Source organism: Rana temporaria, chromosome 9 (genome assembly GCF_905171775.1).
Source record: "Rana temporaria chromosome 9, aRanTem1.1, whole genome shotgun sequence".
Taxonomy (NCBI): Eukaryota; Metazoa; Chordata; class Amphibia; order Anura; family Ranidae; genus Rana; species Rana temporaria.
The window spans coordinates 10,899,196-10,921,445 of record NC_053497.1 but is presented as its reverse complement, the minus strand read 5'-3'; the positions used below and the strand labels follow the sequence as shown (position 1 = coordinate 10,921,445).

At 45.9% G+C, this 22,250-nt stretch overlaps 1 protein-coding gene across 2 annotated transcripts in view; it reads right to left on the bottom strand.

Moving 5' to 3' along the window:
• PLP1 (proteolipid protein 1) overlaps positions 1 to 22,250 on the bottom strand; it is a 68,256-nt gene that overhangs the window by 5,605 nt on the left and 40,401 nt on the right. The window contains exons 6-7 of one of the 2 annotated variants that reach the window (XM_040322772.1): positions 19,566 to 19,631; positions 6,850 to 6,957 (exon numbers count right to left, since the gene is read on the bottom strand). In XM_040322772.1, coding sequence (XP_040178706.1) covers positions 6,880 to 6,957; positions 19,566 to 19,631 — 144 coding nt within the window. In that variant the 3' untranslated portion in view covers positions 6,850 to 6,879. Of the gene's footprint in view, positions 1 to 6,849; positions 6,958 to 19,565; positions 19,632 to 22,250 lie in introns of those variants that run through there. The other variant, XM_040322771.1, reaches the window with a different exon arrangement.

Here is a 22,250-nt window from a genome sequence, read left to right as displayed (position 1 = left end):
AAAATTTAATAAATGGGTGAACTCCCGCTTTAAATACATCACAGGTGATATCATTTGCTGCTCAGTGATTTCCGTATTCTAGTCCGCATCTCCCCAAGGTAATACATAATTGGGTAGATTCAGTAAGATCGCCGTAACTTTGCAGCGGCGTAGCTTAAGGAATTTAAGCTACGCCGCCGTAAGTTAGCGAGGCAAGTACATGACTCACAATGTACTTGCCTGCTAAGTTACGTCGGCGTAGCCTAAATCGGCGGGCGCCTAATTCAAATGTGTGTTAGGGGGGCGTGTTGTATGCCAATTGTGTTTGACCTTACGTTTTTGACGGGGTTTTTTTACTGCGCATGCGCCGGGCGACTACATTTCCCAGTGTGCATTGCGGCTAAGTACGCCGCACGGGCCTATTGATTTCGACGTGGGCGTAAACAACGTAAATCCCAATTCGCGGACGACTTACGCAAACAACGTAAAAAAATTGAATCTCGCGGCGGGAACGGCGGCCTTACTTTAACATTGTTATTCCACCTAATAGATGGAATAACTTTAGGCCTGTAATGCGTTACGGAAACGGTGTAAAACTACTCCGGCGGCCGGGCGTACGTTCGTGAATCGGCGTATCTCCTCATTTACATATTCTACGCCGACCGCAATGGAAGCGCCACCTAGCGGCCATCCGAAATATTGCAATCTAAGATAGGACGGCGCAAGCCGTCGTATCTTAGATATGTTTAAGCGTATCTCTGTTTGAGCATACGCTTAAACGTACGTCGGCGTAGATTCTGAGTTAGGTCGACTTATCTACTGATAAGTCGACCTAACTCTACCTGAATCTACCTAATAATCTGGCCTGTTAGTGGGCCCCCGAGGACAGGGTTGATGACCACTGGTGTAGTCCATACATTCTCTAACTGAATCTTCACATCATTTATTCATTTCAGCATTTTAATAAAAATTCACCCATAGAGACATGTCTAAAATAACCAAGTAAAAATTTAATATTGTTTTAAAATCTTTTACATTTCACAATTAGCGATTCACAGCAAGCAAATCCATAAACCAAATAATAAAATAGGAAAAAAAACAAACAAAAAATAAAATAAAAAAACGCTTAACACAAATTCCTGACGGACCAAGCTGGCCTTTGGATTTGTGTCGGGCCCTATGTGGATATGGATGTATGTATTATACTTACACATACAGATAAGCTCACATTGGGGTTCAGCACCATTTGGAAGCCCCTAGTAAGGACATTTAACTGTCGGATGTTATCAATGCATTTTATAAGACACATTAGATACCGCCAATCTATTGATTATAGAAGAAGACAGTTTGGGTTTTCCAATTAGTTGGCGCTGTTATGTGCTAGACTTGATAATGCTCATCACAGTTAATATACATTTTGAGGTCCTCTATGGGGGATACAGTGTTTGTGACAGTTTAAATGCCTTACCTAAATACAAGGATATAACAAGCTTATGTATTACAAGCTGGTTAGTGGAAGGGGAATAAATAAAGTAGGGCTCATCTCCGATATGGAGATTCCTAGTCCCAAGTTTATCCCCTGTTTTTCATGTCTAGACTATGCTAGGTGTACCTGTCTCTTGTGTCTGCCCAATGTGTCCGCTGTATTAGTCTACAGAATTAAGAAAAAAGGGGCATCTCTGGATGTAGTTAAAGCTGAACTCTTCTCCACAACCTTCCTAATTAAAATGCATTTACATGAACTGCCCATCTAAGTAATTGGGGATCCATGGGCCATTCATAGACTCGGGGATCCACCAACTCTAGTTAGCAATGCCTTCCGAAAACCACAAGGGGGGGGGGGGTGTTTCATGACCAGCAATGGTGGGCAATGGTGACTGGTCAACTGTACCCCCTCTCCAATAATAATAATAAATTAATTAATCTACAAACTAGGCAACACTGAGTAGACTAAAGAAGGGTTGAGGTCAACAAGGAGATGGCCACAGCTCTCCAATAGGAAATAAATGTTCAGCTTTAAATATGTTATACCAGATAATGGAGAGGACATGCTTACTTAAAAATAAAAAAGCATCCTAATTTTAATCTTAAAATATTAATTATAATTTGGACCAATTTCATCCATGCCTTCAAAAATGGACCATGGTGGTTTTAGTTTATGGTACTGTATATGCTACTTGTCTCTACTTTTTAAAACTGGAATTTACATTAAATAATTTTATATTGATTGTTCAGTCTAATTCAGACTAAAGATGTGCAAAGATTTTAAAATATATTTATAACATTTTAATAAATAGAATTATGCCATTTAGGCTATTTCAATGTATAGTCCCAATGTTGTCTTTTAGCTGCCGTCTATTAGTCCATAATGGGATAGGTTCCTTCTCGATCCTCAAGATCATCGTCTTTATCCTTTCTATCCATATTGGTAACAAAGTAAGCTTTCATTGGCCTACTCGAAATATTGGGGTACAAACTTTCGAAAACCCTTGTTTTCCTTCTTAAAAGCATGGTTTAATAAAAATTCAATTTGGCGCCTCCAATATATTCAGTTGGCCAAGAAAGGTATCCCTTAGTTCAAAAGGCAATCTTTTAGCTGTTATCTAATAGACCATAATGGATAGGTTCCTCTTAGGCTGTTTCAATGTAAAGTCCCAATGTTGTCTCTTAGATGTTATCTAATAGACGATATCAGATAGGTTCCTTCTCAATCCTTAAATTATATTATCATCATTATCTTTTCTATCCATATTGGTAACAAAGTAACCTTTCATTGGTCTACTCAAAATAATGGGGTACAAACTTTCGAAAACCCATTTTTTCCTTCTTCGAGCATGGTTAAATGAAAACTAAATTTGGCGCCTCCAATATATATTTAGTTGGCCAATGAAAGGTATCCCTTACTTCGAGCTCCCATCTTCCCCATCAGCACCCAACTTTTCCATCTTTCACCAGTGACTTTAGGCTGGGAAGTACTTTTTTCTTTAAATGTTTATTTTTCTTAGATTTTTTATTCTTTATCTTTTCTATCCATATTGGTAAGAAAGCAACCTTTTAGCTGTTATCTAATAGACCATAATGGACCATAATGGATAGGTTCCTCTTAGGCCGTTTCAATGTATAGTCCCAATGTTGTCTCTTAGATGTTATCTAATAGACAATAATGGATAGGTTTCTTCTCAATCCCTAAAATTATCATCATTATCTTTTCTATCCATATTGGTAACAAAGTAACCTTTCATTGGTCTACTCAAAATATTGGGGTACAAACTTTCGAAAACCCATGGTTTAATGAAAACAAAATTTGGCGCCTCCAATATATGTTTAGTTGGCCAATGAAAGGTATCCCTTACTTCGAGCTCCCATCTTTCCAATCAGCACCCAACTTTTCCAACTTTCACCAGTGCCTTTAGGCTGCAGCTGGGGTTTGGGAAGTACTTTTTTCTTTAAATGTTTATTTTTCCTAGATTTTTTTATAACATTTTCATGCTAGGTCTGCTATTGTGAGGACCTTGTAGGCCATCATTGCGGACTTCCTTCTGAAACTGCTTGTTGCCCGTATTTCTAAGTCAATGGCACCTGAAACAAGTAAGTGAATGTCATGATCTGCATACTAGATCCAGGTTAGTACCAATACGGAAGCCAACATAGTACTGTAGGACATTCAGGCAACAGGTCTGAACAAGAAAAAGGCCAGCAGAGAAAACCCAAAGATGTTCTCCAACCAGACATTCAGGCAACTAGAAATTTTAGAATGAGGTGAGCACTGAAAAAACAAAAAGGTTCTCCAAGCAGATGGTCCCTCTGAGACAAGTAGACCTGAGTATTTCCATTAGTTTAGCGCTTGGCATAGAAGATTCTTGCAGAATAAGAGGAGCTTGAGCATCAAGTGCAAAATATGCATAACTACTTATTTTTTTAAATGACCTGGGAAGAAAAAAAGCTCCTTTAGCCAGTGATAGAACTTCCTTCCCTATTGTAAGTACAAATAACTCAATCTTACTGTAAGACCTATCCAAGTCTCCACTAGTTGGATATGTTCACTGGTCCAGGCTTAGACTTTGGGGTCACCCATGCCCACAGTTTATACTGCTTCTTTTATCTGTTCTAATGAGTTGGATGAGGCACCCACAAAAAGTCCAGTAAGGCTTTACTACTGTAAGCTTGGATAGCTGCTTAGGCTAATGTGCAGATGTTAAATTTAAGCTTAACCCCTTGGCACCGACCGCCTCCCAGCCCTTTAAGAGTTCTAAAAGACAGGAGGTGGAGGCAGGCATTCAGATAATTTAACTGCTTTGATTGGCTGTCACAGAGCTCACATGATCGGAAAGCTCCCGATGCATACTTGCGATCTGCCGGCCACCACACTGGAAGTGGACACAGCCTGCTCTCCTCTATAGGCAGTCAAATATAAATGGACCAACTGTCCATTTACACCCAACTGCCATCTGATCGACCAGACGGGTGGGAAACGATGCCCACCCGTCAGTTTTTTGCAGAAAGGATCGGATCAGATGTTGGTGGGCGTCAATGGACACATGTCCGTTGACACCTGCTGCTCCATAGAGGAGACTGGTTCAATTGGGTCCTCCTGAAAAACTGACAGGCGGACCTGATCGGTCCACCAATGTGAAAGGGCCCTTACAGTTAATTTTCTTTTGTAGAGTTTGAGATCATGCTGGACTGACTCAGTCAGTTGTGGCTCAATGGCTGTGTGTTGTCGGGGGCAGATAGGAAGAGTTCTCTTCAAATGCTTTCTGCCCCACTGAACCAGACAAAGGTGTTTAGTCCTTTATTGTGGGCCTGGGCTGCCACCTTTAGGTACAGCCTTGCGGTCATTTCTAAACTTCCTAGTAGAGGTAGAAAAGTAAGGAGCGCCCAATCTCCAACGGAATGCAAGTCAAGAGGTCAATTTAAGACCGCTTATTAAAAGTAGCAACAAGTGGTTAAGCCCATACCTTTAGCCTTCCTGAAAACAGCCACAGCCTGAGTAAAAAAGTATGTCCTCTGCCAGCATACTCCAGAACAGGACCCTTTATCTAGAGCTCAAACACTCCACACACCCAAACACTATGTAGGCTTTATATAGAGCTCAAAACACTCCCCATGCTAAGTTAAAGCTAGAGCTCTCCAATCAGCTGGAAGCAAGAGCAGAGGGCATATGGGACCTCTGCAGAGAGACTACTGCTTTCTCAGAGAGAGCAAGGGTCCCACTCTGCAGCATGCTGGCAGGGCACAGCCATTTATACTCAAGCTGCAGCTACTTTCTTAAAAAAATAAAAATAAGACTTTGCACACCTGGAAGGCATTTAGTGGATTTAAACTGAACTTTCAATTGGCCTTTAAGCATAATACAAATAAGAGCTTTTTTTATTATGTTTTATTTGAAATCCATATTTTTTTCATTATGATATGGTCACAGGCGTGCGCACAGGGTGTGCCAGGTGTGCCCAGACACACCCTAATCACCCTGTGCATCATAGATTCTCCCTACTGCCCTAGCACCTCCCTCGCACCGCTTCCGGCTTCCCTCCTCTCCCAATGGTTGTTGCAGGGATGTTTTAGGATGAATAGGGGAAGGGGCCAGTAAATATGTTATTTATTGGCCCCTTCCCTTTCTGAATGAAGATAGTGAGTGATCCGTAGGTAGTGTTTGAGGTTTGGGGTGCACACCTTAATGCAATAGGCTGTGCACACCTATGGATATGGTAGAGAAATAAGCTAGCAGGAGGGTTAATAGTAAGCATTAAATGCAACAGTGGGTTTGAGCCATAGCAGTCCGCGATGTAGTCTAAGCCTAGAACAAGACTAGGGGGGCTTCAGCATTTCTCATAAATAATTTTTTGATTAAAAACGGTCAGTAAAACAAAGGCTAGGATAAAGGGTCGGTTGTCCAATATATTTTTGGGAAGTGGTCCTTAAAAATTTCTACATTTTGGCGTTGTTTTTGATATTGCCAAGTAAATTTACGATTTAGAAGTATTTTGCTTGGGTAACCAAACACTGGAATTGAGGGGCTTCTTAAAATTAAGGATTCTTGTAGACTATTGTAAGAAGTACGTGAACTAATAATGATTATTATGGAAGATTATTTAGCTTGATAGATGAACCAAAGTTGGAAGACCCATCCAAGTGTAGTATTATTGGTATCAGCTGATACGATACAATAAACATATATTGTTTGACAAGCTCGTATTAACACCTAATCCTGGAACAAGCAATACTTATGCCTCGTTTCCACTGAGCGGATCGGTACAGTACTCTTTTTTGGGTGTTCCCATTATGAAAGTGTGCCATAAAACCAAACCGTACCGGACCATTCTGGGTCCTGCTTCAGATGTGGGGGCCATAGAAAATGGAACGGTTCGGTTAGGGCGGACCTACAATACATTCCACTGATTGGTGGACACCCTAGGCATTTTTTTTCTAAATCCTGTATAGCCCCTGACGGTCCGACTTGCAGTGGAAACGCTCACCAGAATAGACCGGTCCATTCTAACCGTTCCAAATTTACTGACCCGAACCGGTCCGTTCAGTGGAAACGAGGCATTAGCTTTCTGTATATTGTAGACACATTTCTTAAATATACTTTGAAGTCAACTCTACCAAAGTTTTACCCATTATATCCTAATCTACGACAAATAAAATGATGTCCGTTGCTTCAGTGACATGAGCGGAAAACGTCAGTACTTTCTCTTTTGGTATACAGTGCTCCATTGTAGAGGTGGTATTTATCTATCATCGTTAGGACGTTGGCAGCTGGATACAAAGGGCAGACCAGCTATGGAAACCGCTATCCGTATTATTAGGAGTCCATTAAAATGACAGGAATTAAAAAAAGAAGATATTATGAACATAATATGAAGACAGTTTTTGTACTTTAGTCCCCAGCTCGGAAGTTTAAAACTTTGAACGGCCGGCCTGGCCAGTAACTCGAAGCACAGCATAGTTGAAAGCTGCCCCTATCATATAAGTGAGCTGCAAAGGAACATATAGAAGAGAGAATACACAATGTGTAAGCAGTGATTATTTTGTCTGTGACTTCACCATTAATATCAACAACACAACCATTGGTCCCTCCATACATGCCAGGGTGCCGGGTGTAATCCTTGACTCTGACCTCTCCTTCAGCCACCTGATTTGCTCTCCCTGCCGCCCCAAGGCCAGGTTCCGCAATGCACCCCCTCCCCGCCAACCAAACCCCCCCCCCAAATCAACGGAGAATGGGCGGCGCGGTTAGTTAAATTTTTTTATTTTTTTTTACTTTATCACATTTTTTTTGTAGCTTGTCGCTTACTTTTTTTAATTTTTGTATAATTTTCTTATTATTTTCCTTATTATTTTTCCTATTCTTTACATTTTTATTTTATTAATTTAATTATTATTTCTTATTATTTATTTATTTTTTATCAATTTTTTTTCACTTCTAGCATGCCATCCAGCATACTAGCACGAGCTACAGTATATGCCTTTATTATATTTTTTTGCGCCATACTCACAGTTTAATCCCGTAGTTAAGTTTCAGACTCCCCGCAAGGAGTAGGCGCGAGGGGAACATGATTGACGGCTGGCTATGGCGCGTCACGTTTCCCGAAAATAGCCGAAATAGGACTTGGCTCTTCACGGCGCCTGCGCAGTCAGCTCCTAGTCTGTGCGCAGGCGCCGTATAGTGCCGTGAAGAGCCGAGGCCTACTCCGGCTATTTTCGGGAAGCGTGACGCGCCATAGCCGGCCGTCAATCAATATCCCCTCTGCATAGGAACGCCCATTCCCCGCGGGGAGTCTGAAACGTAACTACGGGATTAAACTGTGAGTATGGCGCAAAAAAAATAAATAAAGGCATACTGTAGCTCGCGCTAGTATGCTGCATTTCATGGTAGAAACTTGTTTTTAAGGGTGAACCACCGCTTTAAGCTAGTGCATTGTTGGTTCACTTACCTTTTCCTTTGATTTCTCTTCTAAATGTTTTTTTTCTTGTCTGAATTTCTCACTTCCTGTTCCTCCTCAGTAAGCTGTTCTGGCTGACTAACCCCCATGGATGATGGGGGCAAGCTTACTGAGGAGGAACAGGAAGTGAGAAATTCAAACAAAGAAAAGAACATTTAGAAGGGAGATCAAAGGAAAAGGTAAGTGAACCAACAATGCACTAGCTAGCTTAAAGGAACCTATTTAGAAAATAAAAAAATTAACCTTTGCAACCCCTTTAATGCCAGGGGGCAGGACAGATCCCAGTCATGTGATCACTGTGATTGGTTGTTCCATTGGTCAATGTCTGGGAACACCAATCAAACAGAGACCAGGAGCCTTCAGCACAAAAACCTTGGCTACCATGGATGCATATCTATGGCACTCTCCTTTCTGCTTTGCATATGCGTTATGTGGCCAACAAGAGGTAGAACTGTGACCAGGTTATGGACTTTCAAATATTAAGATATTCATATTAAAGCAGAAACAAGCCCTCAATGACCTCTGTAGCTACATTCGAAAGATTTGGGGCACCGGATCCCTTAAAGCAGTAGGCGTTCTCAGTCAGGTCTTAAGCAATGTAGAGGAAATGGTTCTCCTTAGGCAGAGTGGTGGCCAGAGGTTGGTTCTTTCCTCGTGTCGAGACGTATGTCGAGACTGGATGTGCAAGGAAACGTTGTATAGAAAGAATAACAAAAAAGTTTAGGTTAAATTTTAGAGACTCTGGGCCATATTCTGAGAGAAGTTACGATGGAGTATCTCAGGAAACTCCATCGTATCTCTCTTTTTTGGCCCGTGTATCTATGCGACTGATTCTTAGAATCATTTTCGCATAGATACACTTAAGATCTGCCATGTGTAAGTCACTTACACTGTCGGATCTTAAATGTAATTACTCCGCCGGCCGCTAGATGGCATTTACGTGAAGGTCTCATTTGTTTATGCAAATGAGCCTGCTACGCCGATTCCCAAACGATTTCTCGTCGCGTACCCGTCGCTAACGTCGTTTGCGTAAGCGGAAACTTACTCCTGCTATATGAGGAGTACGTTTCCGCATGTCCCACGTAGGCCATGTTACGGATAGCGTCGGGTCCGCGTCGTGTTTTTCCGTCGGCTACGTCGTTTCCCTAAGTCGTTCTTGAATACGACTTTACGTCAATGGCGCACACGTCGGCGTCATTGACGTTTTCCCTTGAGAACTGGAGCATGCGCACTGGGCTTTTTTAAGCCCGGCGCATGCGCAGTTACTTAGAATCGGGGGCGCGCTTAATTTGAATAGAAGCCGCCCCCTTGAAGATACGCGTGGCTACGCCGGGCCATTTACACTCCACCGCCCCAAACTACGGAGCAAGTGTTTGGGGAATACAGCACTTGCTCCTGTAGTTTGGGGCGGCGGAGTGTAAATGCCTTACGCGCCGCCCGCGGACATTTAGAGAGAATATGGGCCTCTATCATAAAAAGCCAGCTCGTCTTGGGGGTTCAAAGGGTTCTCATTCATCAGGGCTTGGTACTGTTGAACAAGAATTGGAGGGATCCTGAAAGGGCGATTAGCCTAATGATCGTTCCAGATGCCGGTAAAGCAACCCCTCATAATCTCTGCAATTTGGTCAGTCCAGTGCACATGATGAAGGGCGACCCTCTGAACCTCCAAGATGAGGTGGCTTTTTATGATAGGAGTCTCATTTAAATTGAATCTTGACTGAAGACCACTCCAGATGGCAGTTAAGCAATAACAGGTGTACTGGATTGATTTGAGGGATCCTAAGGGGCGATTAGTCTGATTATAGCTCCAGACAGGGCTGTCTTAATGAGAGGGCACACCTGGGCACTGCCCAGGGGCCCCAGCTGCATGGGGTGCCCCTGCACATTCCCCAAAGCAGCTGGTAATTGAGCCCATGCTGCCCCGAAATTGGTGGGATCCATGATGGCAATGAGAGTGATGGATACACATGGGAGGCAGACTGGCAGTGGCACGCCGTGCTGTGCAGAATAATACCCATTATTTCACAGCCAGCAGGGAGGGGCAGGGCCAGAGTGCCAGTGATGCTCTGACCCCCGCCCCATGCCGCTTGAATGCTTGGGACTCAAAGGCTGCAGGGTAGGAGTTGAAGTGGGAGCTGCTGAGTTGGCAGCACTGAGAGCCCACCTGCGGAAGTAGCATTGTGGATGGTGTCATGGTGAGCTCAGCTGTCCAGCACTGTTTGCACCGAAAGGCTTGGAATGCCTGGAAAGATGCTCCCTCTTCAGCCCCTCCTTCTGCCTGCTTGATTGGTATAGGTGAGTGCAGTGCTGGAGGTGGGCACCGAGCCGAAAGTTTACATGCACTGCATCTCCACTGGAAAAGGGGGTGGATGGAATAATGGTGACGGGGGATATCAAGGGTGTATGGAAGGGAACAATGCTGAGGGGGGATCTGGGTTGATATAGTGCTAGAGGTATCAGGGATATAAAGAGGCCACAGTGTAGGGTGGTATCAGGGATGTAGTGGGGTCACAATACAAGGAGTATCTTATGGTTTATGGTTACAGTGCTGGGGAGGGGATATCTGGGGTGTAGAGGGGTCAGAGTGCTGGGGAAGGGTATCTGGGGTGTAGAGGGGTCAGAGTGCTGGGGGGATATCTGGGGTGTAAAGGGGTCAGAGTGCTGGGGGGATATCTGGGGTGTAGAGGGTCAGAGTGCTGGGGGGATATCTGGGGTCAGAGTGCTGGGGGAATATATGGGATGTAGAGGGGTCAGAGTGCTGGGAGGATATTTGAGGTGTAGAGGGGTCAGAGGGCTGGGAGGGATATCTGGTGTGTAGAGGGGTCAGAGTGCTGGGGGGATATCTGGGGTGTAGAGGGCTCAGAGTGCTGGGAGGATATCTGGTGTGTAGAGGGGTCAGAGTGCTGGGAGGATATCTGGTGTGTAGAGGGGTCAGAGTGCTGGGAGGGTATCTGGGGTGTAGAGGGGTCAGAGTGCTGGGGGGATATCTGGGATGTAGAGGGGTCAGAGTGCTGGGAGGATATCTGGGGTGTAGAGGGGTCAGAGTGCTGGGGGAATATATGGGATGTAGACGGTCAGAGTGCTGGGAGGATATCTGGGGTGTAGAGGGGTCAGAGTGCTGGGGGGATATCTGGGGTGTAGAGGGGTCAGAGTTCTGGGGGGATATCTGGGGTGTAGAGGGGTCAGAGTGCTGGGGGGATATCTGGGGTATAGAGAGGTCAGAGTGCTGGGGGGGATATCTGAGGTGTAGAGGAGTCAGAGTGCTGGGGGAATATATGGGATGTAGAGGGCTCAGAGTGCTGGGAGGATATCTGGGGTGTAGAGGGGTCAGAGTGCTGGGGGGGATACCTGGGGTGTAAAGGGGTCAGAGTGCTGGGGGGATACCTGGGGTGTAGAGGGGTCAGAGTGCTGGGGGGATATTTGGGGTGTAGAGGGGTCAGAGTGCTGGGGGGGGATATCTGGGGTGTAGAGTGGTCAGAGTGCTGGGGGGATATCTGGGGTGTAGAGGGCTCAGAGTGCTGGGAGGATATCTGGGGTATAGAGAGGTCAGAGTGCTGGGGGGGATATCTGAGGTGTAGAGGAGTCAGAGTGCTGGGGGAATATATGGGATGTAGAGGGCTCAGAGTGCTGGGAGGATATCTGGGGTGTAGAGGGGTCAGAGTGCTGGGGGGGATACCTGGGGTGTAAAGGGGTCAGAGTGCTGGGGGGATACCTGGGGTGTAGAGGGGTCAGAGTGCTGGGGGGATATTTGGGGTGTAGAGGGGTCAGAGTGCTGGGGGGGGATATCTGGGGTGTAGAGTGGTCAGAGTGCTGGGGGGATATCTGGGGTGTAGAGGGCTCAGAGTGCTGGGAGGATATCTGGGGTGTAGAGGGGTCAGAGTGCTGGGGGGATATCTGGGGTGTAGAGGGGTCAGAGTGCTGGGGGGGTATCTGGGGTGTAGAGGGGTCAGAGTGCTGGGAGGATATCTGGGGTGTAGAGGGCTCAGAGTGCTGGGAGGATATCTGGGGTGTAGAGGGGTCAGAGTGCTGGGGGGATATCTGGGGTGTAGAGGGGTCAGAGTGCTGGGGGGATATCTGGGGTGTAGAGGGGTCAGAGTGCTGGGGGGGATATCTGGGGTGTAGAGGGGTCAGAGTGCTGGGGGGGGGGGTATCTGGGGTGTAGAGGGGTTAGGGTTAAGCAACTCCCCAATTTTATCAGTCCAGTACTCACTTTGTTCAACATCATCAAGCCCTGATCAAAGTGGGCCCTTTGAAGCCCCAAGTAGAGGAGGAGTTGTTTTTTTACGATAGCAGAGTCTCAATAATATTGAATCTGGACTTTACACATTTCATGATCTGGGATCAGGCTCAGAGTCCAGTAGTTGAAACAGCAAACAAGTTTGAGATAATTAGCAGGCCAGGTTCAGTACAAATGTATAGTAAGCAGAAGCGTAGTCAGAGGTCAAACCACAATCAGTAGCCAAAGGTGTCAGATTTGGAATGGAGAGCAAATAGGAGTAGCCAGTGAATTGGCAGCCCAAGGTCGAAAAACAAGCAGAGGTAAATAAGAACACGGCTTAGCAGTGGCGTACTAAGTGGGGGGAATGGGGGGCGGGCCGCCCCGGGTGCCACACACTGAGGGGGGGGGGTGCGAGCCACACCCAAGTGACACCCATAGCAGTAGAAGCAAAGGGCAAGGTTCTGGCATAAACAAAATAATCTGCCTAACAGAAAGAGAGGAGTAAGGAGTCCAGAAAGAAACTTGATATCAATGAGGACTGACCAGGAGATCGGCAAAGGAGCTATCAGGTCTGCAGGTGGCCCAGTAATGATCGATCCCCTGACAGGCAGACCGGGAAGCAGAGCAGAGAGACTAAGCTGCTGTAAGAAATACTTGCACTATAGCGTGCTTCTGCTTTGAACTTGTAGGATGAATTGCTCTACAGTACATGAGGCTACAGAGGTCACTAAGGGCTTTTAAAGTTTATTAAATAGTAATGGCCCATAGCCTGGCCACAGATCCACTCTTATACTCTGATGTTAAAAAGACTTTCTTCTTCAGTATACATTTTAGGACTTTCCACATACCTACCTCTTTTATAAGTGATTTGTGCCCCTTACTCTCCTAGTAGAGATCTTTCCTTCCATACGTTCTGTCTTTTATCCTACTGCATAATACCCCTAATTACCGTCTCCCTCTTCTTCTCCTTATGCCATGTTCTTAGGCTTCATTTCCACTGGCGTCTTTACAGCCACTGTTGTTAGTCTTTTTTACAGCTTAAAAACGCCTGTCCATGTTTATTTTGTAAAAAGCTGCAGCTTTAAAAATGCGTTTTTGAGCGTTTTCGCGCGTTTTTGAGCGTTTTTTAACGTCTGGCGTTTTTACAGCTCTACTCTGGAGCTTCAGAACGCCCTGGTCCTGCGTTTTTTTTAAAGCTCAAAAACGCCTATGCCATTTGCAGCTCAAAAACGCCTATGTGGGCATGATGCCATAGAATAACATGGACAGGGGTTTTTAAGCTGTAAAAAACGCTCAGAAAAGTGGCTGTAAAAACGTCAGTGGAAATGAAGCCTTATAATTATACCTTAAAAAAAAGCTTATAGACCATCTACAGTGGGGAACCAAGACCCAAGCAATCAGTCTATGACAGGGGTCTCCAAACCTTCGAAACAAAGGGCCAGTTTTCTGCCCTTCAGACTTTAGGGGGGCCGGACTGTGGCCAGAGGGAGTAGAAAATGCCCCAGCATCAGTGGGAGTAAACAATACCAACAGCTTGGCGGTAAGTAGGAGTAAAAAAAAATACATCATTGGTATCAGTGGGAGGAATAGTGTCCCATTGTTGGTATTAGTGGGAGGTATAGTGTCCCATTGTTGGTATCCGTAGGAGGAATAGTGTCCCATCATTGGTATCCGTGGGAGGAATGGTGCCCCATCATTGGTATCAGTAGGAGGAATAGTGTCCCATCATTGGTATCAGTGGGAGGAATAGTGTCCCATTGTTGGCATCAGTGGGAGGAATAGTGTCCCATCATTGGTGTAAGTGGGGAAAAATAGTGCTCCATCATTGGTAACAGTGGGAGGAATAGTGCCCCATCATTGGTGACAGTGGGAAGAATAGTGTCCCATCATTGGTATCAGTGGGAGGAATAGTGTCCCATCATTGGTATCAGTGGGAGGAATAGTGCCCCATCATTGGTATCAGTGGGAGGAATAGTGTCCCATCATTGGTATCAGTGGGAGGAATAGTGTCCCATCATTGGTATCAGTGGGAGGAATAGTGTCCCATCATTGGTGTCAGTGGGAGGAATAGTGTCCCATCATTGGTATCAGTGGGAGGAATAGTGTCCCATCATTGGTATCAGTGGGAGGGACAGTGCCCCATTATTTATTAGTATCAGTGGGAGAAATAGTGCCCCATCATTGGTATCTGGGGGAGGAATAGTGCCCCATTAATGTTGTCAGTGGGAAAAATAGTGCCCCATCATTGGTGTCAGTAAGGAAAAGTGCCCCAAGGCATAAAGGCAAGCAAAGGGCCACATCCATCCCGAGGGCCGCAGTTTGGAGACCCCTGGTGTGGGAGGATAAATGTACATTTCTAATCCTCACCATGAGCTCCTCCTCTGTTGCAGAGTTAGAGGCGCCACCAGAATTGTCTTCAGCATCCAAAAATCACCCGGTGTGTTGGATTCCTGAACCTCTCTGCCGCACACTGTGGTGGCTACAACCCTGACCCCGCCCACCTCCCCTGACCCTGCCCACCTCTCCTGACCCCGCCCACCTTTCCCCGACTCCACCCCCGCCAGGCCACTAGTGGCTTCCCACGTACATAATGTACATTGTTTAATCACCAAAGAGGCGAAACCATTTTTGCAAAAACAGAAAAGGAATAAAACTGAAAAGCTTAAAGCTAAACCCCAAGCAGATATAGAAGACGCCGTCATGTGTTCATTAAATGAAGAAAATAAATACAGTGTACTTCATACATGTAACCCGTGTAGATCTCTGGATTTGGCTTCTCTACTGCATAGTTCAGACTGGGGTAGACGGGCACCATGCCAATGTACTGACGAGGGTAGGAGGAGGGAGCAGAGGGATGACCTCATGAGCCTGCCCCTGCTCTTACACTGAGCAGTAAGCAGGCTGGGGGGCGGAGACACACTATAATGAAGGTTGGGGTGTCATGTGCCTGGCTGTGCTGCGTGGCAGAGCTGTGCAAACCTCAGGACTAGTTGGCCTTTTTCAACCCGGGTTCCTCCAAAGGGTGCCAGTGCTGGATTGATTGCCTGCCTGAGAGTGCCAGCCTGGTTCTGGTACCGACGGCACTTGGCCAAGTCGGCAGGATGGGAGCAATGGCCATCAGTGTCACTGACCACTGATGTAAGGGGGTATGGGGCACCCCCCCCCCGTAACAAAACAATCCTCCTACTGACCACCAAGGTAACAAGACATTCTCCCACCGACCACAAATGTGACAAGACCCAAGGTCCTTCTTCCACTACCCACCAATATATAGGGGGGTCCTTCTCCCACTATCCACCAATATATAGGGGGTCCTTCTCCCACTATCCACCAATATATAGGGGGTCCTTCTCCCACTATCCACCAATATATAGGGGGTCCTTCTCCCACTATCCACCAATATATAGGGGGTCCTTCTCCCACTACCCACCAATATATAGGGGGTCCTTCTCCCACCATCCACCAATATAGAGGGGGCCCTTCTCCCACTGTCCACCAATATATAGGGGGTCCTTCTATCACTATCCACCAATATATAAGGGGTCCTTCTCCCACTATCCACCAATATATAGGGGGGGGGGGGGTCCTTCTCCCACTAGCCACCAATATATAGGGGGTCCTTCTCCCACTATCCACTAATATATGGGGGGTCCTTTTCCCACTATCCACCAATATATAGGGGGTCCTTCTCCCACTATCCACCAATATATGGGGGGTCCTTTTCCCACTATCCACCAATATATAGGGGGTCCTTCTCCCACTATCCACCAACATATAGGGGGTCCTTATCCCACTATCCACCAATATATAGGGGGTCCTTCTCCCACTACCCACCAATATATAGGGGGTCCTTCTCCCACTACCCACCAATATATAGGGGGTCCTTCTCCCACTATCCACCAATATATAGGGGGTCCTTCTCCCACTATCCACCAATATATAGGGGGTCCTTCTCCCACTACCCACCAATATATAGGGGGTCCTTCTCCCACCATCCACCAATATAGAGGGGGCCCTTCTCCCACTGTCCACCAATATATAGGGGGTCCTTCTATCACTATCCACCAATATATAAGGGGTCCTTCTCCCACTATCCACCAATATATAGGGGGGGGGGGTCCTTCTCCCACTAGCCACCAATATATAGGGGGTCCTTCTCTCACTATCCACTAATATATAGGGGGTCCTTCTCTCACTATCCACTAATATATAGGGGGTCCTTCTCCCACTATCCACCAATATATAGAGGGTCCTTCTCCCACTATCCACCCATATATAGGGGGTCCTTCTATCACTATCCACCAATATATAGGGGGGTCCTTCTCCCACTATCCACCAATATATAGGGGGTCCTTCTATCACTATCCACCAATATATAGGGGGTCCTTCTATCACTATCCACCAATATATAGGGGGGTCCTTCTCCCACTATCCACCAATATATAGGGGGTCCTTCTCCCACTATCCACCAATATATAGAGGGTCCTTCTCCCACCATCCACCCATATATAGGGGGTCATTCTCCCACTATCCACCAATATATAGGGGCTCCTTCTCCCACTATCCACCAATATATAGGGGGTCCTTCTATCACTATCCACCAATATATAGGGGGTCCTTCTCCCACTATCCACCAATATATAGGGGGGGTCCTTCTCCCACTATCCACTAATATATAGGGGGTCCTTCTCCCACTATCCACCAATATATAGGGGGTCCTTCTCCCACTATCCACCAATATATAGGGGGTCCTTCTCCCACTATCCACCAATATATAGGGGGTCCTTCTCCCACTATCCACCAATATATAGAGGGTCCTTCTCCCACCATCCACCCATATATAGGGGGTCATTCTCCCACTATCCACCAATATATAGGGGGTCCTTCTCCCACTATCCACCAATATATAGGGGGTCCTTCTCCCACTATCCACCAATATATAGGGGGTCCTTCTCCCACTATCCACTAATATATAGGGGGTCCTTCTCCCACTATCCACCAATATATAGGGTGTCCTTCTCCCACTATCCACCAATATATAGGGGGGTCCTTCTCTCACTATCCACCAATATATAGGGGGTCCTTCTCCCACTATCCACCAATATATAGAGGGTCCCTCTCCCACTATCCACCCATATATAGGGGGTCATTCTCCCACTATCCACCAATATATAGGGGGTCCTTCTCCCACTATCCACCAATATATAGGGGGTCCTTCTCCCACCATCCACCAATATATAGGGGGTCCTTCTCCCACTATCCACCAATATATAGGGGGTCCTTCTCCCACTATCCACCAATATATAGGGGGTCCTTCTCCCACTAGCCACCAATATATAGGGGGTCCTTCTCCCACTAGCCACCAATATATAGGGGGTCCTTCTCCCACCATCCACCAATATAGAGGGGCTCCTTCTCCCACTATCCACCAATATATAGGGGCTCCTTCTCCCACTAGCCACCAATATATAGGGGCTCCTTCTCCCACTAGCCACCAATATATAGGGGGTCCTTCTCCCACTAGCCACCAATATATAGGGGGTCCTTCTCCCACCATCCACCAATATATAGGGGGTCCTTCTCCCACTATCCACCAATATATAGGGGGTCCTTCTCCCACTATCCACCAATATATAGAGGGTCCTTCTCCCACCATCCACCAATATATAGGGGGTCCTTCTCCCACTATCCACCAATATATAGGGTGTCCTTCTCCCACTATCCACCATTCTAACTGAACCAATGTAACAAGACACTCCTCCCACTGACCACCAAACAAAAAGAGTCAGATGACAAAAGTCAGCGAGTTTCGGGGGCTCAATGGCTTGGAAGTCGGAGGTTTGTCCTGGGCACACAATTATAATTTTATATAGATATACTTCTATAGAGAGACATAACAATACTTTATACTTAAAGCTGAACTCCAGGCATACAGTTAAATACATATAAGGGAGCTGCTTCCCCTGCCAAAGGACTTGTGTTTCTGTTCATCCAGTTCATAGATTTACACAGCTCTGCCACACAGCTCAGCCCTGATTTCTTTCTGCCGTAGTTCAGCAACACTTACAAGTCCTGTTTCTGGACTTTGGAAGGGGAAACAGTAGAGTAATGAGCTCCCACCTATCTCAATCTGCTCTCTCCTCCTATCAGCATGTTCCTTGTTAACACATTAAAAAAAAAACAGCAGCCCACCCGATTGGCTCTTTGTGCTGATTCTCGCTCCACCAGTCTAAGCTCTGCTGTACAGGTCCATAAGAAGCCAATATCCAGGTCTTTATTGCAAAAAAAAATAAGTTTAATGATGTATTTCTGAATATACAGTAGAGCTGCATTCGTTTGCACCTTTTTTTGGATCTGCAAGGAGTTCAGCTTTAAAACATTTTACCCAAAAAACCTACATAAAATATAATAAAAAGTTTTTTGATAGTTTAACTCTCCAGCAGAGGCATTGCTAGGGGGGTGCGGTCCGCACCGGGTGACACCCGCTAGAGGGGTGACACCATCCCGTTTTTTTTTGTTTTTTTTTTTAGCTGACATGCCCAGCCTGCTCTGTGCCACCCCAGCCTGCCCTGTACCACCCCAGCCTGCCCTGTACCCCCCCAAACAGCCCTGTACCACCCTAGCCTGCCCTGTACCACCCAGCCTGCCCTGTGCCACCCCAGACTGCCCTGTACCACCCCAAACATTCCCATGCCACCCCAACTTGCCCTGTGCCACCCTAACTTGCCCTGTACCACCCCAATCTGCCCTATGCCACCATAACTTGTTCTATACCACCCCAACCTGCCCAATGCCACCCTAACTTGCCGTGTACCACCCAACCTTTCCCATGCCATCCCAACTTGCCCTATGCCACCCTAACTTGCACTATACCACCCCAACCTGCCCTGTACCACCCTAACTTGCCCTATACCACCCCAACCTGCCCTATGCAACCCTAACTTGCCCTATACCACCCCAAACTACCCTATATCACCCCAACATGCCCTATACCACCTTAACCTGTCCTATACCACCCCACTACACCAACCTGCCACTATACCACTCTATACTACCCTAACCTGCCACTATACTGCCCTATACTATCATTTACAGGGGCTGGTTTGGGGTGCGCCCCGTGCCCGTGCGCTGCTTGGTGCTGGGCAGCCTAGACAGAGGGGGGGGTGACACCATGTTTTACCGCACCGGGTGACACCAACCCCAGTGACGCCACTGCTCTCCAGCATGTACCAGAGAACTGAAGTATCAATTTTCAGTTAATGAATTCCTTAATTTGAAGTCTGCTAAAGGTGATTGTCAGTATGGGATTGGTGTCACCTGTTCATGGAGGACAATTTGTTTTTTTAGGTTTGCTTTTTTGTTACCCACAAGAATTATTAGTACAACTCACCAGAGCCACAAGAATTATTAGTACAACTCACCAGAGCCACAAGAGCTGCAGCGGCACCAACAAACGCAACAATGAAAAGGTGGAACGTCATCTGAAACTAAAAGATAAAGAAAAAAAAAAAAAGAGAGTTATTGTCCTTTCATTTTTTTAAATGAAAGATTATTAACCCCAATAATAAATTAATTAAAGAATATTAACCCGAATAATTAACCCTTATTTTTATTTTTATTTTCCTTTTGGTCTATTAACCATACTATTAAAAGTATTGGTTGTTATATACAATATCTCACAAAAGTAAGTACACCCCTCACATTTTTTGTAAATATTTTCTTCTATCTTTTCATGTGACAACACTGAAGAAATGACACTTTGGGCCAGATTCACGTACGATCGCGTATCTTTGCGGCGGCGTAACGTATCCGATTTACGTTACGCCTCCGCAACTTAGACGGGCAAGTGCTGTATTCTCAAAGCACATGCTCCGTAAGTTGCTGCGGCGTAGCGTAAATCGGCCGGCGTAAGCCCGCCTAATTCAAATGTGGAACAGGGGGGCGTGTTTTATTGTAATGTTCTGTGACCCGAGGTGATTGACGTTTTGCACTTACGGCGCATGCGCCGTCTGTGGACATATCCCAGTGTGCATTGCGTCAAAGTACGCCGCAAGGACGTATTGTTTTCGACGTGTACGTAAATGACGTCCAGCCCCATTCACGGACGACTTACGCAAACAACGTAAATTTTTCAAATTTCGTCGCGGGAACGACGGCCATACTTAACATTGGCTGCGCCTCATAGACCCAGGGGTAACTTTACGCCGGAAAAAGCCTAACGTAAACAACGTAAAAAAATGCGCCGGGCGGACGTACGTTTGTGAATCGGCGTATCTACCCAATTTGCATATTCTACGCTGAAATCGACGGAAGCGCCACCTAGCCGCCAGCGTAAATATGCAGCCTAAGATACGACAATGTAAGAGACTTACGCCGGTCGGATCTTAGGGAAATCTATGCGTAACGGATTCTAAGAATCAGGCGCATAGATACGACAGCACCCAATCGGACTTACGACGGCGTATCTGGAGATACGCCGTCGTAAGTCTTTGTGAATCTGGCCCTTTGTATCTACAATGTTGTGTAGTGAGTGTACAGCTTGTATAACAGTGTAAATTTGCTGTCCCCTCAAAATAACTCAACACACAGCCATTAATGTCTAAACCGCTGGCAACAAAAGTGAGTACACCCCTTAAGTGAAAATGTCAAAATTCGGCCCAAAGTGTCAATATTTTGTGTGGCCGCCATTATTTTCCAGCACTGCCTTAAAGAGAAAGTAAACCCTTAACTTAAAAAAAAAAAAAAAACCTGCAAGAGAAAATACATAATAAGCTAGTATGCACAGCATACTAGCTCATTATGTGTCACTTACCTGTGATCGAAGCCCCCGAAGTCCTCCTCCGTCCCGTCCACAGCCGCCGCCGAGTCCCCTCATTGCTTCTTCCGGTTATCGCCGCTCCAGCGCTGTGATTGGCCTTGATCGGCAATGAAGTCAGCGATGACGTCCCCGGGCTTGCGCGGAAATACGGAATCAACCCCATTAATGCCATTAAGAAAAAACGGCAAGCTCAGTGTGCCTGCGCCATTGTCTATGGCGCAACATCGGCGCTCATGTCAATTGTAAATATCTCCTAAACCGTACAGGTTTAGGAGATATTTCTTGCACCTACAGGTAAGCCTTAAAGGGGTTGTAAGGGTACAATTTTTTTTCCTAAATATCTTCCTTTCCCTTAGTGCAGTCCTCCTTCACTTACCTCATCCTTCCATTTTGCTTTTAAATGTCCTTATTTCTTCTGAGAAATCCTCACTTCCTGTTCTTCTGTCTGTAACTCCACACAGTAATGCAAGGCTTTCTCCCTGGTGTGGAGTGTGGTGCTCGCCCCCTCCCTTGGACTACAGGAGAGTCAGGACGCCCACTAACACACAGCTCCTTTCTCTTATCTGCAACGTAGAGAGCGTCCTGACTCTCCTGTAGGGCAACCAAACTGATAAGAGGCATGGAAGAGCTCAGCTATGAGGAAAGATTAGAGGAACTGAATTTATTCACTCTTGAGAAGAGGAGAATTAGGGGGGATATGATCAACATGTACAAATATATAAGAGGTCCATACAGTGGACTTGGTGTTGAGTTATTCACTTTACGGTCAACACTGAGGACAAGGGGGCACTCTTTACGGCTAGAGGAAAAGAGATTTCACCTCCAAATACGGAAAGGTTTCTTCACAGTAAGAGCTGTGAAAATGTGGAACAGACTCCCTCCAGAGGTGGTCCTGGCCAGCTCAGTAGATTGCTTTAAGAAAGGCCTGGATACTTTCCTAAATGTACATAAAATAATTGAGTACTAAGATTTGTAGGTAAAGTTGATCCAGGGTAAATCCGATTGCCTCTCGGGGGATCAGGAAGGATTTTTTTCCCCTGCTGTAGCAAATTGGATCATGCTCTGCTGGGGGTTTTTGCCTTCCTCTGGATCAACTGTGGGTATGGAGTTGGGTGTATGGGATTGTACTGTGTTTTTTATTTTGTTTGTTTATTTTTTGTGGTTGAACTGGATGGACTTGTGTCTTTTTTCAACCTGACTAACTATGTAACTATGTAACTATGTAACTATGTCACAGTACATGTTGGGATCCGTGGTTTCCTCAATGAAGTGTAGCTCCCCAGTGCCG